The following is an 18,699-nucleotide window of genomic DNA, read 5'->3' as shown; positions in this document are numbered from 1 at the left end:
TAGTGAAATCACCTTACATAAGAACCATAGTCGACTGTTTCCATATATATTTGGAACTGAATGCACATGAAATACATTTAGTATGAAATAACCATTATCAGACAATTTCAGCATATCTTATGTGTAACAATATTTGTAAATTTTCAGTTTATGATGACATTAAAAATATTGAGTGTGCAATTATTCCTGTCCTGAATAGATTCAATAATATAGCTGGATGGATAAACAGAACCTCACAGTCATGAATGGGTTCATCCTGATGGGCATCACTGACCGGCCTGAGCTGCAGGTCCCACTGTTTGGACTGTTCCTCATCATCTATGCAATCTCACTGAGGGGCAACTTGGGCATGATCATCCTCACCATGGTGGATTCCAGGCTGCAAACACCCATGTACTTCTTTCTTAAACACTTGGCTATCACAGATCTTGGTTATTCTACAGCTGTGGGACCTAAAATGTTAAAAAATTTTGTTTTGAACCAAAATACAATATCCTATTATCTTTGTGCTGCACAGCTTGCTTGCTTTCTTCTGTTTATTACTTGTGAACTTTTCATTCTGTCTGCTATGTCCTATGACCACTATGTGGCCATCTGTAACCCACTGCTCTACACTGCCATCATGTCACAGAAGGCATGCTGGGTACTAGTGGCAATCCCATATCTGTATGGTTTATGTCTATCTCTTTTAATTACTTTTAAAATGTTCATTTTGTCATTCTGTGGCCACAATATAATCAATCATTTTTTCTGTGACTGTATCCCTTTGATACCTTTGCTCTGTTCAAACACTCATGGCATTGAGCTGATAATTCTAATCTTTGTCAATTTCGATTTGGTTTCTTCTCTTCTGGTTGTTCTTGTGTTTTATCTGCTAATCCTTATAATCATTCTCAGAATGAACTCTGCTGAGGGCAGGTACAAGGCTTTTGCAACTTGTGGATCGCATTGACAGTGGTCATCATCTTCTATGGGACATTGATATCTATGTATTTACAGCCTAATTATAGTCACTCCTTTGACACTGAGAAACTGGCATCTATCTTTTATACCCTGATTATCCCCATGTTGAATCCTTTGATCTATAGTTTGAGGAACAAAGATGTAAAATATGCTGGACAGAAGATATGGAAGAAGATGTGCAAGATTTGACCTCCAAGGTGGCATATGACATGAGCCGAGCAAATCCAGTTAGAATTGGGTCTGTTGTATTCTTTCAGAATATTTAATAAATGCATAGAGGCTTAACATATGTTTTATGACCTGGACCAGAAGATCATTCTCTAGTAATAGGGACTCAAGTTGGAAGCAGACAGCAGATGAGAAGATGGAGAAGATAGAAAAGTTGTGGTCAGAAGGATATGAATCCATTTCTTATGTTAAGTTAGATTAAGAAGCATAGCAACTTATGTGCTATTTATAAGGAAAAAACAGGCCAAGATCAGCAAAAGATACCTCAATTGATGTTGATAAAGGGAATGCAGGACACCTCAGACAGAGCTTTCTTATGTTGATAATTACAGCTATAGAACAGAGAAAGCCATGTTCCCAAGAAGCCCACATCCAGAGAAGACATTGCCACTTCTGCCTTTGGTCAAGGATAGAGACTATCATTTTCTTTCTCTAATAATCAGGGTAACTGAGAAAGCCTAGGAATGGTCTGGTTTCCAATAGTTTCAGGGTTCACTTTCTTGGTGTTAGTCAAACTTCAAAATGCTATTAGGTTTAATAAACTTTAGAATGAAAATATTGAAAATTTCTGGGATACTAAGATGTCTATAAAAGACAGTCTGCTGGTATCCTGTCATAGGATATTGATGGTAACTTGAGTTGATCTAGAATCAACTAGAAAACGAAAAACTATGTATGACATGTATATCTATAAGCTGGTTTTGTTTTTTTGCTTTGTTTTATTAAGCTTCATTAGGAAGGAAGACCCATCAAACAAATGAGAAGACTAGCAGTTGAATCTTTAACCAAATTTCATTCACCACATACATTATAGCCTTAATTAATCTGTGTGTTGACTTCTGCAGAAATTAACTGGAGTTATTACAACCCACTTTAGAAAAACCTGTGATGATGAGCTGTATGAAATTACCTTTTAGGAAATATGACCATAGGAAGAGTTTAGTTACTTTTGTTTTGTATAATAAATGACTAGATTGGATGTCATATTAAAGTCCTTATCAGAAAAGTAAGCTCCTGCATATAAGTTTCCAGTGTATTTAGTAATTGATCTAATATCAAGATTTCCTAATTTGGAATGAAAAATGAACTGAAGATAAAATTGATTTATCCTGTATGTTTTTTCAGAATATGTTTTTTTGAAAAATCAAGAGCTTTTAATAAATTCAGAAGTACATGAATTTTTAGTTCCTTATATTAGGGCAAATTATTGGTAAATTGCTCTCGGCTTTCCCATAGAATTATTATAATTCCAAAGACTCCTATATAGTGTCTCATAAAATTAGGAGATAAATTCATTATATGTGAGTGTAGACTCATATACATTCTATCAGAGTATAGTGGATTCTACCCAGGTAGGACCCTGCCATTTTATTCCTCTGATTAGTAAAGATCTTGCAGACGATGAAGGTATTAGAAACCCATGTGACAGTTTAAACTATCATAAATATGATTTATCATTCATGAATAAAACTATCTCCCAAAGATTTATCTAGTGTACCTTACAACAAAGATCTGAAACTGTTCCTGCTTTTAAAGAATTTTTGCTCATACTGGATTTCATTACATTGCTGTGAACCACAGAGTCAAATACATCAGTTGTGACCTGATAGTGGGTAACTAAAAGCAAGGAGACAATCCCACTAAAAAAAAATAACAGCTATATTCTATTAGTAACTTTATTCAGAATCAAATTTCAGCTACTCTACATTCTGTCTATAAGAATGTCTCTCTAAAATGTGGTACATTTACAAAATGGAGTACTACTCAGTGGAAAAAAACAGAATCTTGAAATTTGCAGGCAAATGAATGACACTGGAAGAAACCATCCTGAGTGAGGTAACCCAGTCACAAAAAAGAAAAACATGGTATGTACTCACTCGTATATGGACTTAAGACATGGAGCAGGGGATTTCCAGCCAAAAATCCCATTCTGCTAATGGAAGCAGAAGCAAACACCCACAGCTAAACACTGAGCTGACCTCCTGGAATCCAGTTGCAGAGAGGGAGGAATGATGAGCAAAAAGGTCAAGACGAGGCTGGAGAACCCACAGAAACAGCTGTTCTGAAGAAGGGTGAGCTCATGCACCCCAGACTGATAGCTGGGAAACCAGCATAGAACTGTTCCAGACACCTTGAATGAGGATGTCAGTTTGGAGGTCTGGTTAATCAATGGGGCTTCTGATAGTGGATCAATATTTATCCCTAGTACACAAATGGATTTTGGGAGCCCACTCCACATCGAGGGATACTCTCTCAGCCTAGACACATGGGGGAGGGTCTAGGCCCTGCTCCAAATGATATTACAGACTTTGAAGATACCCCATGGAAAGCCTCACCCTCCCTGGGGAGTAGAAAAAGGATAGGATAGGAGGTCCATGCAGGGGCACAGGTGAGGAAGGAAGGAGAGGGAACTGGGATTGACATGTAAAAGAAGCTTGTTTCTAACTTAAATCAAAAAAAATAAAAAATAAGAAAATGCAGATTCTACCATTGTGCCTTTTGGATATGACAAAAATTTTCACAAGATGTAGTCATTCTAGCATACCTGTGTGTAAAGATGGTTAAGGAGAAGCCCTGTAAAACAGGTAGGTCAGTGTAAAATCCTGAACAATAGAGAGAGCTACAGAACAATTAACTATATTGTGTCATTAGCTTAATGCTGCAGTTAAGGGAGAAGGAAAGACAAAGTGAAGAAATAGTAATCAGAAGCCTTGTCATTAATTCAGAAGAAGAGAATGGCTCCCTTTCAAAAACTGGTGTGTGGCCTTACACTTGATCTTCTAAAAGGTAGCATAATTCATCATCAGGAATGGCATTATCACACAGAAAACACAGACTCCAAGTAAGAGAATTCATGGACATCATTTTAGTTAAAGAAACCCTGTAGCCAATTAAATAGACCTATAAACCCTAATGAAATAGAAGCAGTCATTGAAAGTCTCCCAACCAAAAATAACCCAGGGCCGGATAGTTTCAGTGCAGAATTCAACCAGAAATTCAAAGAACAACTAATAACAAATCTCCTCAAAGTATTCCACTCAATAGAAGCAGAAGGTTCATTATTAAACTGTTTTTAAGAGGCTTCAATAACCTTGGTACCCAAGTCACACAAAGACACAACTAAGAAAGAGAACTACAGACCAATATCCCTCATGAATATTGATGTAAAAATACTCAATAAAATACTGGCAAATTGAATCCGAAGACACATCAGAAAAATCATCCACCATGATCAAGTAGGTTTCATCCCAGGGATTCAGGAACAGTTTAACATATGACAAACCTTCAATGTAATCCACCATATAAGCACACTGAGAAAAAATCACATCATCATTTCACTAGATGCTGAAAAAGCCTTTGGCAAAATCCAACACTCCTTCATGATAAAGGTCCTGGAGAGATCAGGGATAATAGGAACATACCTAAACATAATGGAGTAATATAAAGCAAACTAACAGACAACATCAAACTGAATGGAGAGACACTCAAAGTGGATCCTCTAAAATCAGGAACAAGACAAGGCAATACATTCTCTCTAAACCTCTTCAATATTGTACTTGAAGTTCGAGCTAGAGAAATAAGACAATAAAAGGAGATCAAGGGGATACAAATAGGAAAAGAAGCCAAACTTTCACTATTCACAGATGATATGATAGTTTACATAAGTGACCCAAAAATTCTACCAGGGAACTCCTACAGTTGAAAAATACCTTCAGCAAAGGGGCAAGAAATGAGATTAACTAAAAAAATCAGTCACCTTACTATATACAGACTATAAATTGGCTGAGAAAGAAATCAGAGAAACATCACCCTTTACAATAGCCACAAACAACATAAAATACCTTGGGTAAAGCTAACCTAATAAGTTAAGACTGTATAACAAGAACTTTGAATCAGGAAATGTCCAGATATCTACAAGGCTGACCTGAACTAACACTCTAAGCAATAATGAAGAGGCTACCTTAATATCCTTCTCTGATAATGAGACTGATGACTATCATATATGCCATCCTAGAGTCTTCATCAAGTAGCTGATGGAAGCAGAAGAAGATACCCAAAAGTAAGCACTGAACTGACCTCCTGGAATCCAGTTGCAGAAATGGAGGAGTGATGAACAAAGGGGTCAAGACCAGGCTGGAAAGACCCACAGAAACAGCTGACCTGAACAAGAGGGAGCACATGGAAACCAGACTGCTATCTGGGAAACCAGCACAGGACCATTCCAGACCCCCTGAATGTGGGTGTCAGTTAGGAGGCCTAGGCAATCTATGTGGCCTCTGGTAGTGGAACAGTATTTATCCCTAGTACAAGAATGGACTTTAGGAGCCCACTCCACTAATACGGAAGTTCCCTCAGTCTAGACACAAGAGGGAGGGTCTAGGCCCTTATCCAAATGACAGACTATGAAGATCCCCCATGGAAGGTCCTACCGTCTCTGCAGAACAGAAACTGGGATAGGGGGTCGGTTGGAGGCAGGGGAGGAAGGCAGAGAGAGAAAACTGGGATTGACATGTAAAACAAGCTTGTTTCTAATTTAAATAAACAAAAGAAAAAAATCCTATGGCCAATATCTTAAAAGACAGTCTAAAGGAAATTGAGCAAATCGTATGAAAGGTTATTGTGGAAAAGAATATGATGTATATTCCAACAGGTTTTTCAGATTTTGTTGAAAGAACAGTTGAGATTTTAAGACAAAAAATGTATATCTTACATATGTACAGGATCTTTCTACTATATTCCTTGTGGTCATCTTGGTGGTTGGCCAGAAGGTACCCCTTCTCTACAAAATGCTCCAGCTTCAGAGGTATAATGATTCAAACTAATTATACATTTTTCTCTTATAAATGAAAAATGGACTTAAATTATTGAACATTAGAATTCTTATGAACAATAACTTAACAAGGTATGATTGATTAAATTAATATGGTCTTGTTTGCTCTACTTAAACTTTTTTTATTTTAGAAACAATCTTATTTTACATATCAATCCCCCATTCCCTTGTCCTCCCATTCTCCCATACCCCCACCGAACCCCCAAACCCACCACCACCCACTTCGCAAGGATGGTGGGGCCCTCCATGGGGAACCATCAGTCTGTCACAGCATTTGGGGAAGGGCCTAGGCCTTCTTTCAGTTATCTGGGCTGCAATAGTATCTCTCCATAGGAAATGGGCGTCAAAGGTCCATTTGTGCACTGGGGGTAAGACTGGCTCCACTGTTAGAGGTCCCAGTTTTCCTAGCTGGTACCAACATTCAGAGGGTTTGGTTCGGTCCAATGCTGGTTCCCCAGCTTTATGACTAGGGTCCCTATGCTCTCACGAGGTCAGGGCAACTGTTTCTGGGGGTTTCTCCAGCACAGTCTTGGCTCCTTTTTCATCCCTCCTCCCTCTCCGCTACTGGATTCTAGGAGTATGGCTCAGTGTTTAGCTATGGATACCTGCTTCTGCTTTGATCAGACACTAAATGAAGGCTCTACAAATAGCAACCAAGGTAGTCATCAATCTCATTACAAGGGAAGGCCATCAAAGGCAGCCTCTTCACCACTGCCTAGATTCTTAGTTGGGGTCATCCGTGTGGATCCCCAAACATTTCTCCAGTGACAGACATCTCTCCAAACCTATACTGACTTCCTCTATCAAATCATCTCCCTTCTTCTTTCCTCTATTCCTCCCCTGTATCAGTCCTGTTCTCCTTCATCCTCCACCTTCTCTCTCTCACCTCTCTCATTTCTCCCTACCTCCTGTGACTCCAAGTTGCTCAGCGATTCTTGTCCCCCTCCCATTCTAAGGGGACCTTGTTTTCTTCTCGTGGGGTCCTCCTTGTTTCCTAGTTTCTCAGGTGGTGTGAAACGTAGGTTGGTAGTCCTTTGCTCTATGTCTAATATCCATACATGAGTGAGTACACATCCTGGTTGTCTTTCTGTGATTGTGTTACCTCACTCAGGATGTTTTCCTCCAGTTCTATCCATTTGCCTGTTAATTTCAAGATTTAATTGTTTTTTTTTCTTTTGAGTAATACTCCTTTGTGTAAATGTACCACATTTTCTCCATCCATTCTTCGATTAAGGGACTCTACTTAAGAATTAATAATCTTGTTTCATGAAAGGTAGACTTGTATATTTAACCTTAATCAGTTTAACTTCAATGGAAGGTTCACACAAATTTGTTAAAGGAATATATATGTGTGAACACAATCTGACAGGAGGAGTGGTCATGTACCACCTATAGTATTCAGAAGCTACTGGATTTTATATTTGTGACACCATTGGATTCCACATAACTTGTAGCTTAGAAGACCTTGCTTTCAGAATTTAGAGTCACACCTGCATTTTTGGCACCTTTCCCTTCTGTAAAATAAAGATTTTCCATTACTGACATATCCCTATTTATAAGAAGAATATTACTAAAGTGCTTTTAAAAGGAAACTAACAAACTAAAATAACCAAGTGTATTCCCAAGTAGAAATTCTCTTAAAATAATGTCCTACATTTACAAGTGAAATCAATCATCAATGACATAGAGAGTAATATCCTCTAGCAACTTCTTGCTCTGCAAAAAATTCACAATACAAAACAAAGTTGTTTTCAAAAATTTCACTTAAGATTTACAATTCATTTGTTTTCTGTGTATGTATTTTTGCTTGGGTAACATTTTTTTTTACTGCATGAATGGAAGTGTCCACAGAGGGCAGAAGAGGGCACAAGATCTTCTGGAGCTGAAGTATAGGCTGTTGTGAGTTGCCTTGTGGGTCTTCTGCAAGAACAATCAGTACTCCTAACCACTTGTGATCCATCTTTTCAGCCCCTGTATATGAATATTTTGATGAATATTTATTTTTTATCACAGGCTTAAAAGGATATTTTATATATGAAGTTTTTAAAAAACTGTTAGTTCATGAATCTAGGATATTTAAAAGCTACATTACACATATTAGACATTATGACAGAAATTTAAATTTGATTTGTATTGAAAACAGCATTAAGGGAGAACATAGTTATGGTCATAGACCTGTATCTGAGGATCAGAAGTTTCTTCATGAGGAGGACAGAAGTATTTTCAGGTTACACAGATACTAACAATTGTCATCCCAAAGATCATTCCATATATGGAAAATATTACACAGGAAATGAAATTAAATCCAAGGATGAATCAGATGCAGAGAAAATGGATAAAAAATAATTCAAAATAAAAAGACCAAAAGATTACTGGTTTCTGATGCTTAATAAAATATGATAATTTAAGAGTCATTTTATTTGAGCCCATTCTTTTATCATACATATTTCCCAATGTTGAATAGGCTTTGATATAATATAATTATGTGTACAATTAGAAACTTACTGTTTCAGTTTAAATGATTGCATTTTTATCATAAGATAATTGCATTCTTTTCCCATTCCAACACTTCCCAACCTCTCTGTTTTCAAATTTATGGCTTCTTGTTTTCCTTATTTGTTGTTATACACAAACATACATTCCTAAGTTCTTTCTATAAATGTTACCTGTATACATGTGGGCTCTGTAACTTCCATAGTTCCTATAAAGACTATTTTCATTAATTGTGTGTAATTTAACTAATTATACCTGTAATATGACACAAAATGAATATTGAAATTGCTCCCTCAAAACATAAACATACCAAAATAAATAACAATTAGGCATGTGTAATATTTTGAATCTAAAGAGCTCACATTGGCTCACATAATTGAACGTGGTCCTTAGTTCATGACTTTTTCGAAAGAAATGGCAAGTGTGGATATGTTGGAGGAGCTGATTTACTGGAAGTTAGTTTTGAAGCTTCAGAAAACATATATTTCCAGTGCTTTCCTTCTATGATTCCTGCTTGTACATCAGAATATAAGCCTTAGGCTTCTGATACAGCATGATACCTACCTGTCTGCTTCCATGGTCCTTATCATGAGGTTGAACTCATATCCTTCTGGAACTGTAAGCCGCAAATAAATACTTCCTTTCATTATAAGTTGCCCTTGTCACAGAATTTTGTTTTAGCAATAGAAGTCAAAAGTTGCTATCAGGGAGTGGATTATTGCTGCAAACAAGTTGAATATCCTTTTTGTTGTTGTTGTTTTGTTCTTGTTTTCATTTTCTGGAAAACTTTGAAAGACTTAGGGACTTTGAACTGGGCAATACATTGAACACTATAGGCATAGTTCAAAAGGCATGCTAATAGGAGTTTGAAGGAAAGTAGTTCTAGAGACCATGCTAGTGATTTTTTTGGGCAGACAATGTAGTTTCCTTCTTGGTCCTCATCCTAAGAATTTACCTGAGACAAAATTGAAAAGTAATGGACAGCCTGATGTTGACTCTGCCTCATGGTTACTAGTAATCACTCTTGTGTGATGACAAAGAGTAATGAAAAAGAGTAAGTGGGCAGGAAGAAACACAAAATGTACAATTTGAAGTGAAAAAGAGTACCATGGATGAGATTTGTGCTGAAAGAGGTAGGTAAGCAGATCAAGGCAAGACCTGATCAGCATTGGAGTAAAGGGAGGGGGTACCATCAGAAAAAGGTTTCATACAGAAAAGCTTCCAACTTTTGAAAGCAAAAGGCCCTAGGAAATTAGTGCACAGCTGCAAACAAGGGGGTCCAAGGCAATATTCCAAATGGGCAGCTGAACTTTATAGCATCATTCACATGGTTCCGGATTTACAGTCATGAAGGGTACATCAGTAAAGGAGTTGTGGAATACTTCTCTACGTCAGGGAGAGACACTCAGGTTAGTTAATATGTTCCAGGTTAAGCCTCTGCGCTAAGAAAATTAGAGGACAAGAAGACCTGACAGGCTATTGTTTGAAGTTAGGAAAATGAAACATAAGTTGTTTTAGAAAGCCCAAGGTATTTGAGGTACAGATCTATGAGACAGGATAAGGAAAACTGTACCTGAAAATGTTAGCAGCCTAAGAAATAGAAGTTTGTTTTACATCCATCTATCTGTTAGTCTCCCATAGGCTCCGGGCCATATCATAATTCAAAATGCTTTTAGTCAAACTTCAATTTTCCATATAATCTTTCACAGTCTCATGTTGTAGAATAATCCCTTCATAAACTGTGAAGATTTGTCACTCTGATTGGTGTAATAAACAAACTGACAGGCCAATAGCTGAATAGAATAAGGTACGGCAGGAAAGCCAAACTGAGAATGCTCTGAAGGAGAAGTGCAGAATCATGAGACACCAGCCAGGTGGAGAATGAATCAGACACACAAAATGGGAAACAAGTAAAAGCCAAAAGCCTTGGGATATTACACAGATTAATAGAAATGGGTTAAGTTGTCAGAGCTAGTTTTAAAAAAAGCCTGAGTTATTTGCTGATCATATATAAGTAATCTTAAGTTTTTTTGGGGGGGAAGGCAGGCAATTGGACAGGAAAAATCCTCTTACAAATGTCACCCAACTCTCAGGCCACATACATTCACATAAAGTTTGAGGAAGCTTCAAAAGGAAACTTTCTAAACACCCCAAAACAGAACTGAGCCAAGGGTAGCTTACTAGTCTTATGACTTTCATGCCAGGCATTACAAGGACTTGTCTGCTGGCCACAGCCTGCAGGCTGGAGCTACCAGTGTAGCATGAGATAAGCTGCATGGGAGATTCCTGTAGTATCTAATGCAACCTGCAGTACAGAAAAGCATCTCTTGTCAACTGCCTGCTGGAGTGAGCCAGCTGTAAACTACCATCCACTACCACCATTTGCTAAGCTGAGCAATGCTGGTAGCTGACATAGCAGTTTAAGACTCATCCTGTGCAATCAGAAAACAATATAGATGTTCAATAAAACAGATCCAGGTGAAAAAAAAGCCCTCTAAATGGGTACATTGTGTTTAAAGATATACATATGTTGAGAGCCTTTATCACTGAATACAAAAATAGCCATTATGAATTTGGCTCTACAATCTTGATATACAGAATATATACTGGGTGCTTTATATTCTCATAAAGGCCCTAGAGAAAGAAAATTCCTTCTCACAGGGGAATCAGCAGTAAGAGCACCCCACAGTTAGGCTGTGGCTGGAACCTGAAGCTTCCAGATCTCACATAGCCTTTCCCTTTGATCTAGTGCTGGGAGAAAATGCTGATAAGATTAGGGGCCCATTTTCCATCCATAGGTTATGCAAGGTGCTCTGGCTTGTGTTTCCAGCTATTGAGAAAGTGAAAGCAAAGCCCAGTGCATACAGAATATTTTTTTTTACATTTATCGATTACTTTGAGTGTTTCTTCCTTTTTTTACACTTATAAATTATGTTTCTAGTTTAACTAAGAATATAAATGTAGTTTTAAGTGCTAACAACTTTTATCACTTCTTAGTGATCATAGTTCCTTAACCTTCTCCACCACCTCTTAAACTGTGCCCAGACATTTTACAAGACATGAAGCACCTCAGTTTTGTCAAGACCTGGTTGTAAGAGATATGTGTGCATGTTATTCTTGCTATTGCCAGATAATTGTGAATTGTATCAATGGGATTGAAAGATAACTTCTAAAGAGAAATTCAAGAGAGAACTTTTAGATGGAGAAATTTTAGTGAGAACTTTTGAGAGGAAATCTTAGAGCTTTTTGAGAAAGAACTTCTGGGAAGAACATTTTTGAAGAATAAAGAGCCATGAGAAGAATTATATATGTATGAACTGATTTGTTCAACCTCAGTCCTTTGTAGCCAGTCTTCCCTGCCTGCTGTAAGCCTCAGGACTCAATCCTGAATGCACACTGAGGATGGAACTTGAATACGCTTGTTATACATAGGCTTGGAAGAGAGAAGGGAAAGGGTATATAAAAATAGTTTAAGAATAAAATAGTATTTTATAAAGTATTATGAAACATAATACTTTGCGTAAAGACATAACATATACAGAAAGTCTGGATTCTATAGGTTATTGTGCTGTCTTTAAAATTTTTAGCTGCTAAGAGACAGTGGATTAAAGCTGTTAGATTACACAAACATATATATTTTTAAAATGCCATGACTTAAAAATTTAAGTCTGAAGTTATGTTGCCTTGGGGAAGAGTTTGTACTTTTATTACTCTAGAAAATGAGAAGTTGTTGATTTTGTCCAGATTAAAGAAACTCAGGTTTCTGATTAAAAAGGCAGCCAAAGATGATATTTAGTTTTATGTTTGGCTGAATCATGTACAATGCACAGTCAATACTTGTATTAATGCAGATATGTATGCTACCTGTAAAAGTTTATGTACATTCAGAGCAAGGTAACAAACACCAATGAAAATGGATGATACAGGTGATCCTGATCCAGCATTTCAAAATGATCCTACTACAGTCTGCTGAGAATTCTGTATCCAGAAAATCTTCAAGGCTGCTGGTTGAGCTGTTACATACTCACAGAGTACTTCATTCAGGACTTGAACATAATCCTAGATTTTCTCAGGGTCCCCAAATATAAAAATGTCCACAAATAACAGGAAAAAGTCCAGAGAACTATGGCCACATTCGCAAAAGCTGGGTTATGGATATTTGTTATCATATAAGGATGATTGGGTAGAAGTTGTTATTGGTAATGGTCAGGAAAAAACTAAACAAAGGAGATTAGATTCATGGATCACTTAGTAAAAAGAGAAAAGGAGGTTATAGAAATGATATCCTAAAGGATAGATTATTGTATCTAGTTTTAAAACAAAAAATCAGCTACTAGTCTTAAATATTTTACATTGGTATTGATTTTTATATACTGAAAATTTTTAAATTTTATTTTTAATACAGTATGTATGCTTCTACTCTTGTTTAAGATATTATATTCATACATCTCATTTATAAATCAGTGATACAATTAAAATACAGATTAAGAGACATCTATAATAGTCAAACTTATAGTCATGTTAGATATGATTTCAAGGTCCTAAACAGATATATTTAGATAGATATATGATCTTCAAACACTTCAAAGACCTGTGAAATATAGCTTTTTTTTAATAACCTAAGACTTTTCATGAATGTTAGATATGCCTGTTCCTGGCAGCACCAATCTACTTCAGAGAAGATGATAGACATGGAAGCAACTGGTTATAGAGTTTGCCCTTTTGTGGCAAAAAGTAGACACGTGGGGAAAGAAACTGCTCTTGCTTCCACTGCTGGCAGTTACTGTCCAAACAGGACCAGCAGGATGCAAGAAAGTTGACTGTCAAACTTTGCCGAGAAAAGATATGACAGTCCTTCAAAATTCCCCAATCCAAAGTAAAGTTTGTCAGATATGCTAAGCCTGTAGGCCAGAGTTGGATGCCCCAAAGCTGCAGAGGTACTTTGGGTGCATGTCCAGGCAACCTGAGACCCATATCATTAAGCAACATTTTATACCTCTAAGGTCTTTGATGGAGTTTAAGACTGAATAGGTAAAGTTACAGTTTTCCTTAGCTATGATAAAAGGTAAATTAAGTACAAAACTTTAGAGTCATAAAGGTATAATATAATAAAATATTTTCTTTAATTTTACAAAAGACAAATATCCTACATATTATAATTGTTATTCTTACTTGATAACTTTTTATTGAATATAATATCATTATGTTAAATCATCCCTTTTTATTAGAAGGAAAGGGGGGAATGCTGTGGGATAATTCCTTTGTACACTGCAAAGTTATGTCACTGTGTTTGGTTTAATAAGCAAGCTTACTAGCCAATAGCTGAACAGAAAAAGGTTAGGCTGGAAAACCAAAATGAGAATGCTCTGAAGGAGAAGGGTAGAGTCTGGATTCTCTAGTCAGATACAGAACAAGCCAGACACACATAATGGGCTAGAGGTAAAAGCCATGAGTCCTGAGGCAACACATAGATTAAGTAAGAGTTACTTAGTAACAAGCCTGAGCTACTAGATGAGCATTTATAAGTAATATAAAATTTCCATGTTAGTAATTTAGGAGTAGGCAATCAGTACAGGAAATCTCCACCTACAATCTCATTTCTGTCAAAGTAAAAAGTCCAATGTCTCTTCTGCCAAGAGATATTTTAGGTAATAATAGCATTGCTTGACGTTTTAAAGTTGTATGAGAGAGAGCAAAGGATGATTTTTTAGAAGTAATTTTTCTCTTTCAATCACTGCTTCTAGCTATTGAACTCACAGTTTTAGGCTTGTCTAGCAAGCAGATTTATATAACTAGTGATCTTGCCCATTCAATTCCAAAATTAAAAAAAAGCAAGTAATTTTATGGTGGTTCTTTAATAAATAAATCTACAATAAATCTCTGTGTGCACAACCTCAAGGCAATTCATTAAATATTCAAATTCTTCAGGGATAGTCATCAAATTGCTTACAACCCCACAGGGAGGGTATCTGAAATTAAATACAAATCTATAAATTGTCCTAAAAATACAGTTATAAGAAATGCATCGTACAATAAAGAGGTGGTTTTCATTCAATTAAAAAAGTGGAAGGTTTGATGAGATAATCTGTGTAAATAATTATTTACAGCAGTGGTCACATGTGCTCTGGATTTTGAATCTAAGAAAAGATTTTCGTTCTAGTTCCTTTTCTGTGATCCATTCTTATTTCACCACAATGCCTGAGGATTCTTTCATTCCTCTAATTTATTCACCAACATTTAAAGATTAAATATTTAAATTGTGCATAAGTGCTTAGAAAGTGCATATTGGAGAACTATATTTTATCTACAGATTTTAAAAGTAAGTGGAAGTGAAAGTTGAGTAATTAGTAATTAATATTTTGGATAGAAAACTGAAATTATATATTTTGATTTTAGATATCTAAGTGACTCAGACTCTTCTTGTTATGTTAGTAAAAAGATAAAAGAAATTTGCTATCATTTTCTTGTAAGCCAAACAGAATTTCTGTTTCTCAAGGGGATATTGAAAACTTTTTTGTATTTTCAGGTCACTTTTTTGCACCACTTTAATGGTGACAGTCAAACTGTGCTGTGGAAGGTGACTGAATTTTACAAAGCATAGTAATACATAACTGCCTCTCTAAAATGCCAACAAATCTTGAAAGAGCAACATGTTTTATCATAATTAATATAAGAAAGTTGTTTGAAAGAGATATGGAATGACTATCATATCACATAAATTATACAAATAATGTTTTATTTGAGGTAAAACCATTTTCCTGTGATATACTAATCTATCTATCTATCTGTCTGTCTGTCTGTCTATCTATCTATCTCTCTGATTATGTATTGTATGAACATACACTAAACATATTAATATATGTTAAACTTGTATGATCTAATTTATTTGTATAAAGTAGACATGCTGATTTTGGTTACTATAGCTTTTACTATAATTTGTGCTTCTTTTATTTCTTAACTTTTTTTGAAAATTGCTGCTCACAGTTAGTAGTCTTTAATTATCTTAGCCTAAAGCTAATTATCTGCTGCTGTGCTATACTGCCTAATTTCCATGTTACTAATCATTGAGTATTGTTTTATTTGATCATATGCTTGCATATATATAGTGTGCTGTAATATATTTGGAAAGAATTCTTGTGATAATGCACACATATATAAAATTATATGTATATAATTGATATATTTCATTCATTTTCTGTGGTATTTTACTATTTAACAACCATGGTAAACACTGTAGAAATTCATGAAATTTCTCATAAAATATTCAACCTATGTAGTTTCTAACATGTATTAATAAATTTGTCCAAAGAACATTCTATGAGACTTAATTTCATAAAACCAACTTAAATAACCTCTTTTCCTCAGTCTTCTCAAGTATATTTGAGAAGAATATATTTGATGAAATTTGTTGTATAGAGATACATACATTTCTGTTGCAATGGAAAAGTCCACAGTGGAAACATAATAGTTCTACTAAATTTATACAAATATAAGCAACTTTAAAATACAATTAAAATCATAAATATAAGAACAGCAATACAAAAACAACAAAGTTTTGCTTTTCTGATTTTATTAAAACAGTGAGAATCAGAGGGGAATGCTCTGGGAAAATCTGAATGTCTATGTCTTAATTAGAACTTCCTCATTTATCCATCACTTTATCACAGTAATAGACTTTAATTCCTTCTACAGAAGAATGCACACATAAATAAACTATTTCCTGGAAGTTTATCTGGGACTAAAGAGTAAATACTATATAATTCTAAAGGCAGAAGCAAAACGGTAAACCAGGACTACATGGTGAGTTCTTAGCTCAAAACAATTCTAAGCAAATCATAATGTTCAGTAGTAGAGCTCTTGCCTGGCATAATGAATGCCCCAGGTATAATTCCAAGTTATATGCAAACACGTACAAAAATCTCTATATCTTAATACCATTGAATAGCAGAATCCTTTCATCTTTCTTCATCTTTGCAACATGATAAGGACTTCGTTGCTTCCAATTCAGGCAAAGAGTTGTAGCCATATATAGCTTGTGCAAGGCAACCATTGTGTATTTCCCATATTGAATACCATGCTGTGCACTCTATTTACAGGAATAGAGTTACTTTTTGTTTATTTATAAAGACAGTTTCAATTATTTTCTGTTGCAATATTTTAAATTTTCATATATGTTCAGAATTTACAAGTGTTTAGAATGTGTAACATCTGTAGTTATAAGAACTGTGCTTTGAAATGATGATTTAAATATTCATTTTCACAATTTGGCATGAAAAAATCACAGACTGAAATTGTAATCTACTGTGTGACATTGGATATATTGACTGCTAATATTTCATGATTGTGTAAAAATATGAGAGTCTAATATTTTTTTAAATTATTTTATGGATTTGTAAAATCTACATCTGCATCTCCATCATGTTATCTTTTCTACCTGCCTCAAATACCAGTCTGCCATCTCAATCCTTCCTTCTTCCCTTTCTTCTTTCTGTTCTTTGTCTTTGTATCATCCACCTTTCCTCCTTCCCTTATATCTTCTTTGCTTCCTTCTGATTTCCATTGTTCCTCCTTCTTTATTTCCTCCTTTTTTTCTTCCTCAATTTCTCCTTCCGTTTTTGAATTCTTAGTTAAAGAACAATGGATATTACTTGTGACTGGAAATTGGATATGGTATGGTATGTTTAAGGTTAGACAGTTTTTGAAGAATTCATTGCCCGTGATATTTAACCTCCAAATTTATAAGAATCAAATATCAGAGTCACTGAATGATTTTAATTAGAGAAATGATTTATATGAGAAACAAAGTTGTCTCTGTCATTTATACTTTACTGTACGTATACAGGATGTGCATTTATTCCAAAATGTTCCACATTAAACTTTTAATATATCACAATTTAGAAGAGATTTGCTTAGTAAATAGTTTGAGGGTAAAAATGTCTCAAGTCTTTGTCTACAGAATTTCCTTTTCATTCCGAAGATAATTTGAAACACACCTGCATGGAGAACACAAATCTCACAGTGCTGAATGAATTCATTCTGAAAGGCATCACTGACCTTCCTGAATTGCAGACTCCACTATTTGGATTGCTGCTCATTATCTACCTGATCTCTTCAATGGGTAATTTGGGCATTATCATCCTTACAAAGGTGGACTCTAGGCTTCAAACACCCATGTACTTTTTTCTAAGACATCTGGCTCTTACTGATCTTGGATATTCTACAGCTGTGGCACCCAAAATGTTAGTGAATTTTATTGCAGAGCAAAATTCAGTCTCCTATTATCTTTGTGCTACACAGCTAGCCTGCTTTCTTCTTTTTATTACTTGTGAACTTTTTATTCTCTCTGCTATGTCCTATGACCGCTGTGTGGCTATATGTAACCCTCTGCTCTACATGGCTATCATGTCACAAAGAACATGTTGGATACTAGTGGCAATCCCATATCTCTACAGTGTATTTGTGTCTCTAATAGTCACGCTAAGGATATTCACTTTATCCTTTTGTGGCTACAATGTCATTAATCATTTTTTCTGTGATTGTATCCCATTGATATCTTTGCTCTGTTCAAACACACTTGAGATTGAATTGATAATTAGGTTTTTTGCAACTTTTGATTTGATTTCCTCTCTTCTGGTTGTCCTTGTGTCTTACCTGCTCATCTTCATAGCCATTCTGAGGATAAAATCTCCTGAGGGAAGGAAAAAGGCTTTTTCAACCTGTGGAGCCCACTTGACTGTGGTAACTGTCTTTTATGGGACTTTGATATTTATGTATGTGCAGCCCAAATCCAGTCAATCATTTGAGACCGATAAAGTGTCTTCCATATTTTACACTCTCGTTATCCCTATGTTGAATCCCTTGATCTATAGCTTGAGGAATAAAGATGTAAAAGATGGCATAAAAAGATCCTGGAAAAAGATAGTCAATATCTTTTCTTAAGAGTTGTATACAGCAATAGCCATAAAATCTGCTTTGAATGTAAATCTACTCTGTTTTCTTCAGAGCAGACATGATGAATAAGCTCAATATATATTTTATCTACTTGAATCCTGGTAGTAATCCAACTTTATTTATTACAACTATATTGGGAAGAAAGGAAAAATGTCTTTGGTTTCCCTCAGGGAAAGTAATATTTTCTTTTTTTTTTTTTCCTTTTATTTTCCAGTTTAAATTTAGATAAGAAA

The 18,699-nt window shown here is 35.5% G+C and overlaps 2 protein-coding genes across 2 annotated transcripts; both read left to right on the top strand.

The window, feature by feature from the left end:
- Positions 1 to 217: 217 nt before the first annotated feature.
- Positions 218 to 1,152, top strand: LOC101829849 (olfactory receptor 8K3-like). The gene is given in 2 exon segments (XM_013120245.1): positions 218 to 947; positions 950 to 1,152. Coding segments are annotated over 2 exon segments (933 nt in total).
- Positions 1,153 to 17,512: 16,360 nt separating this feature from the next.
- LOC101830121 (olfactory receptor 8K3-like) lies at positions 17,513 to 18,454 on the top strand. The gene has a single exon (XM_005065036.1). The coding sequence runs from the start codon at positions 17,513 to 17,515 to the stop codon at positions 18,452 to 18,454; it is 942 nt and encodes a 313-aa protein (XP_005065093.1).
- The last annotated feature ends 245 nt before the right edge of the window (positions 18,455 to 18,699 follow it).

Source organism: Mesocricetus auratus, unplaced genomic scaffold, assembly GCF_017639785.1.
Source record: "Mesocricetus auratus isolate SY011 unplaced genomic scaffold, BCM_Maur_2.0 Super-Scaffold_100004, whole genome shotgun sequence".
NCBI lineage: Eukaryota > Metazoa > Chordata > Mammalia > Rodentia > Cricetidae > Mesocricetus > Mesocricetus auratus.
Note: the sequence above shows the minus strand (reverse complement) of the source record. Positions and strands in the feature narration are given on the sequence as shown.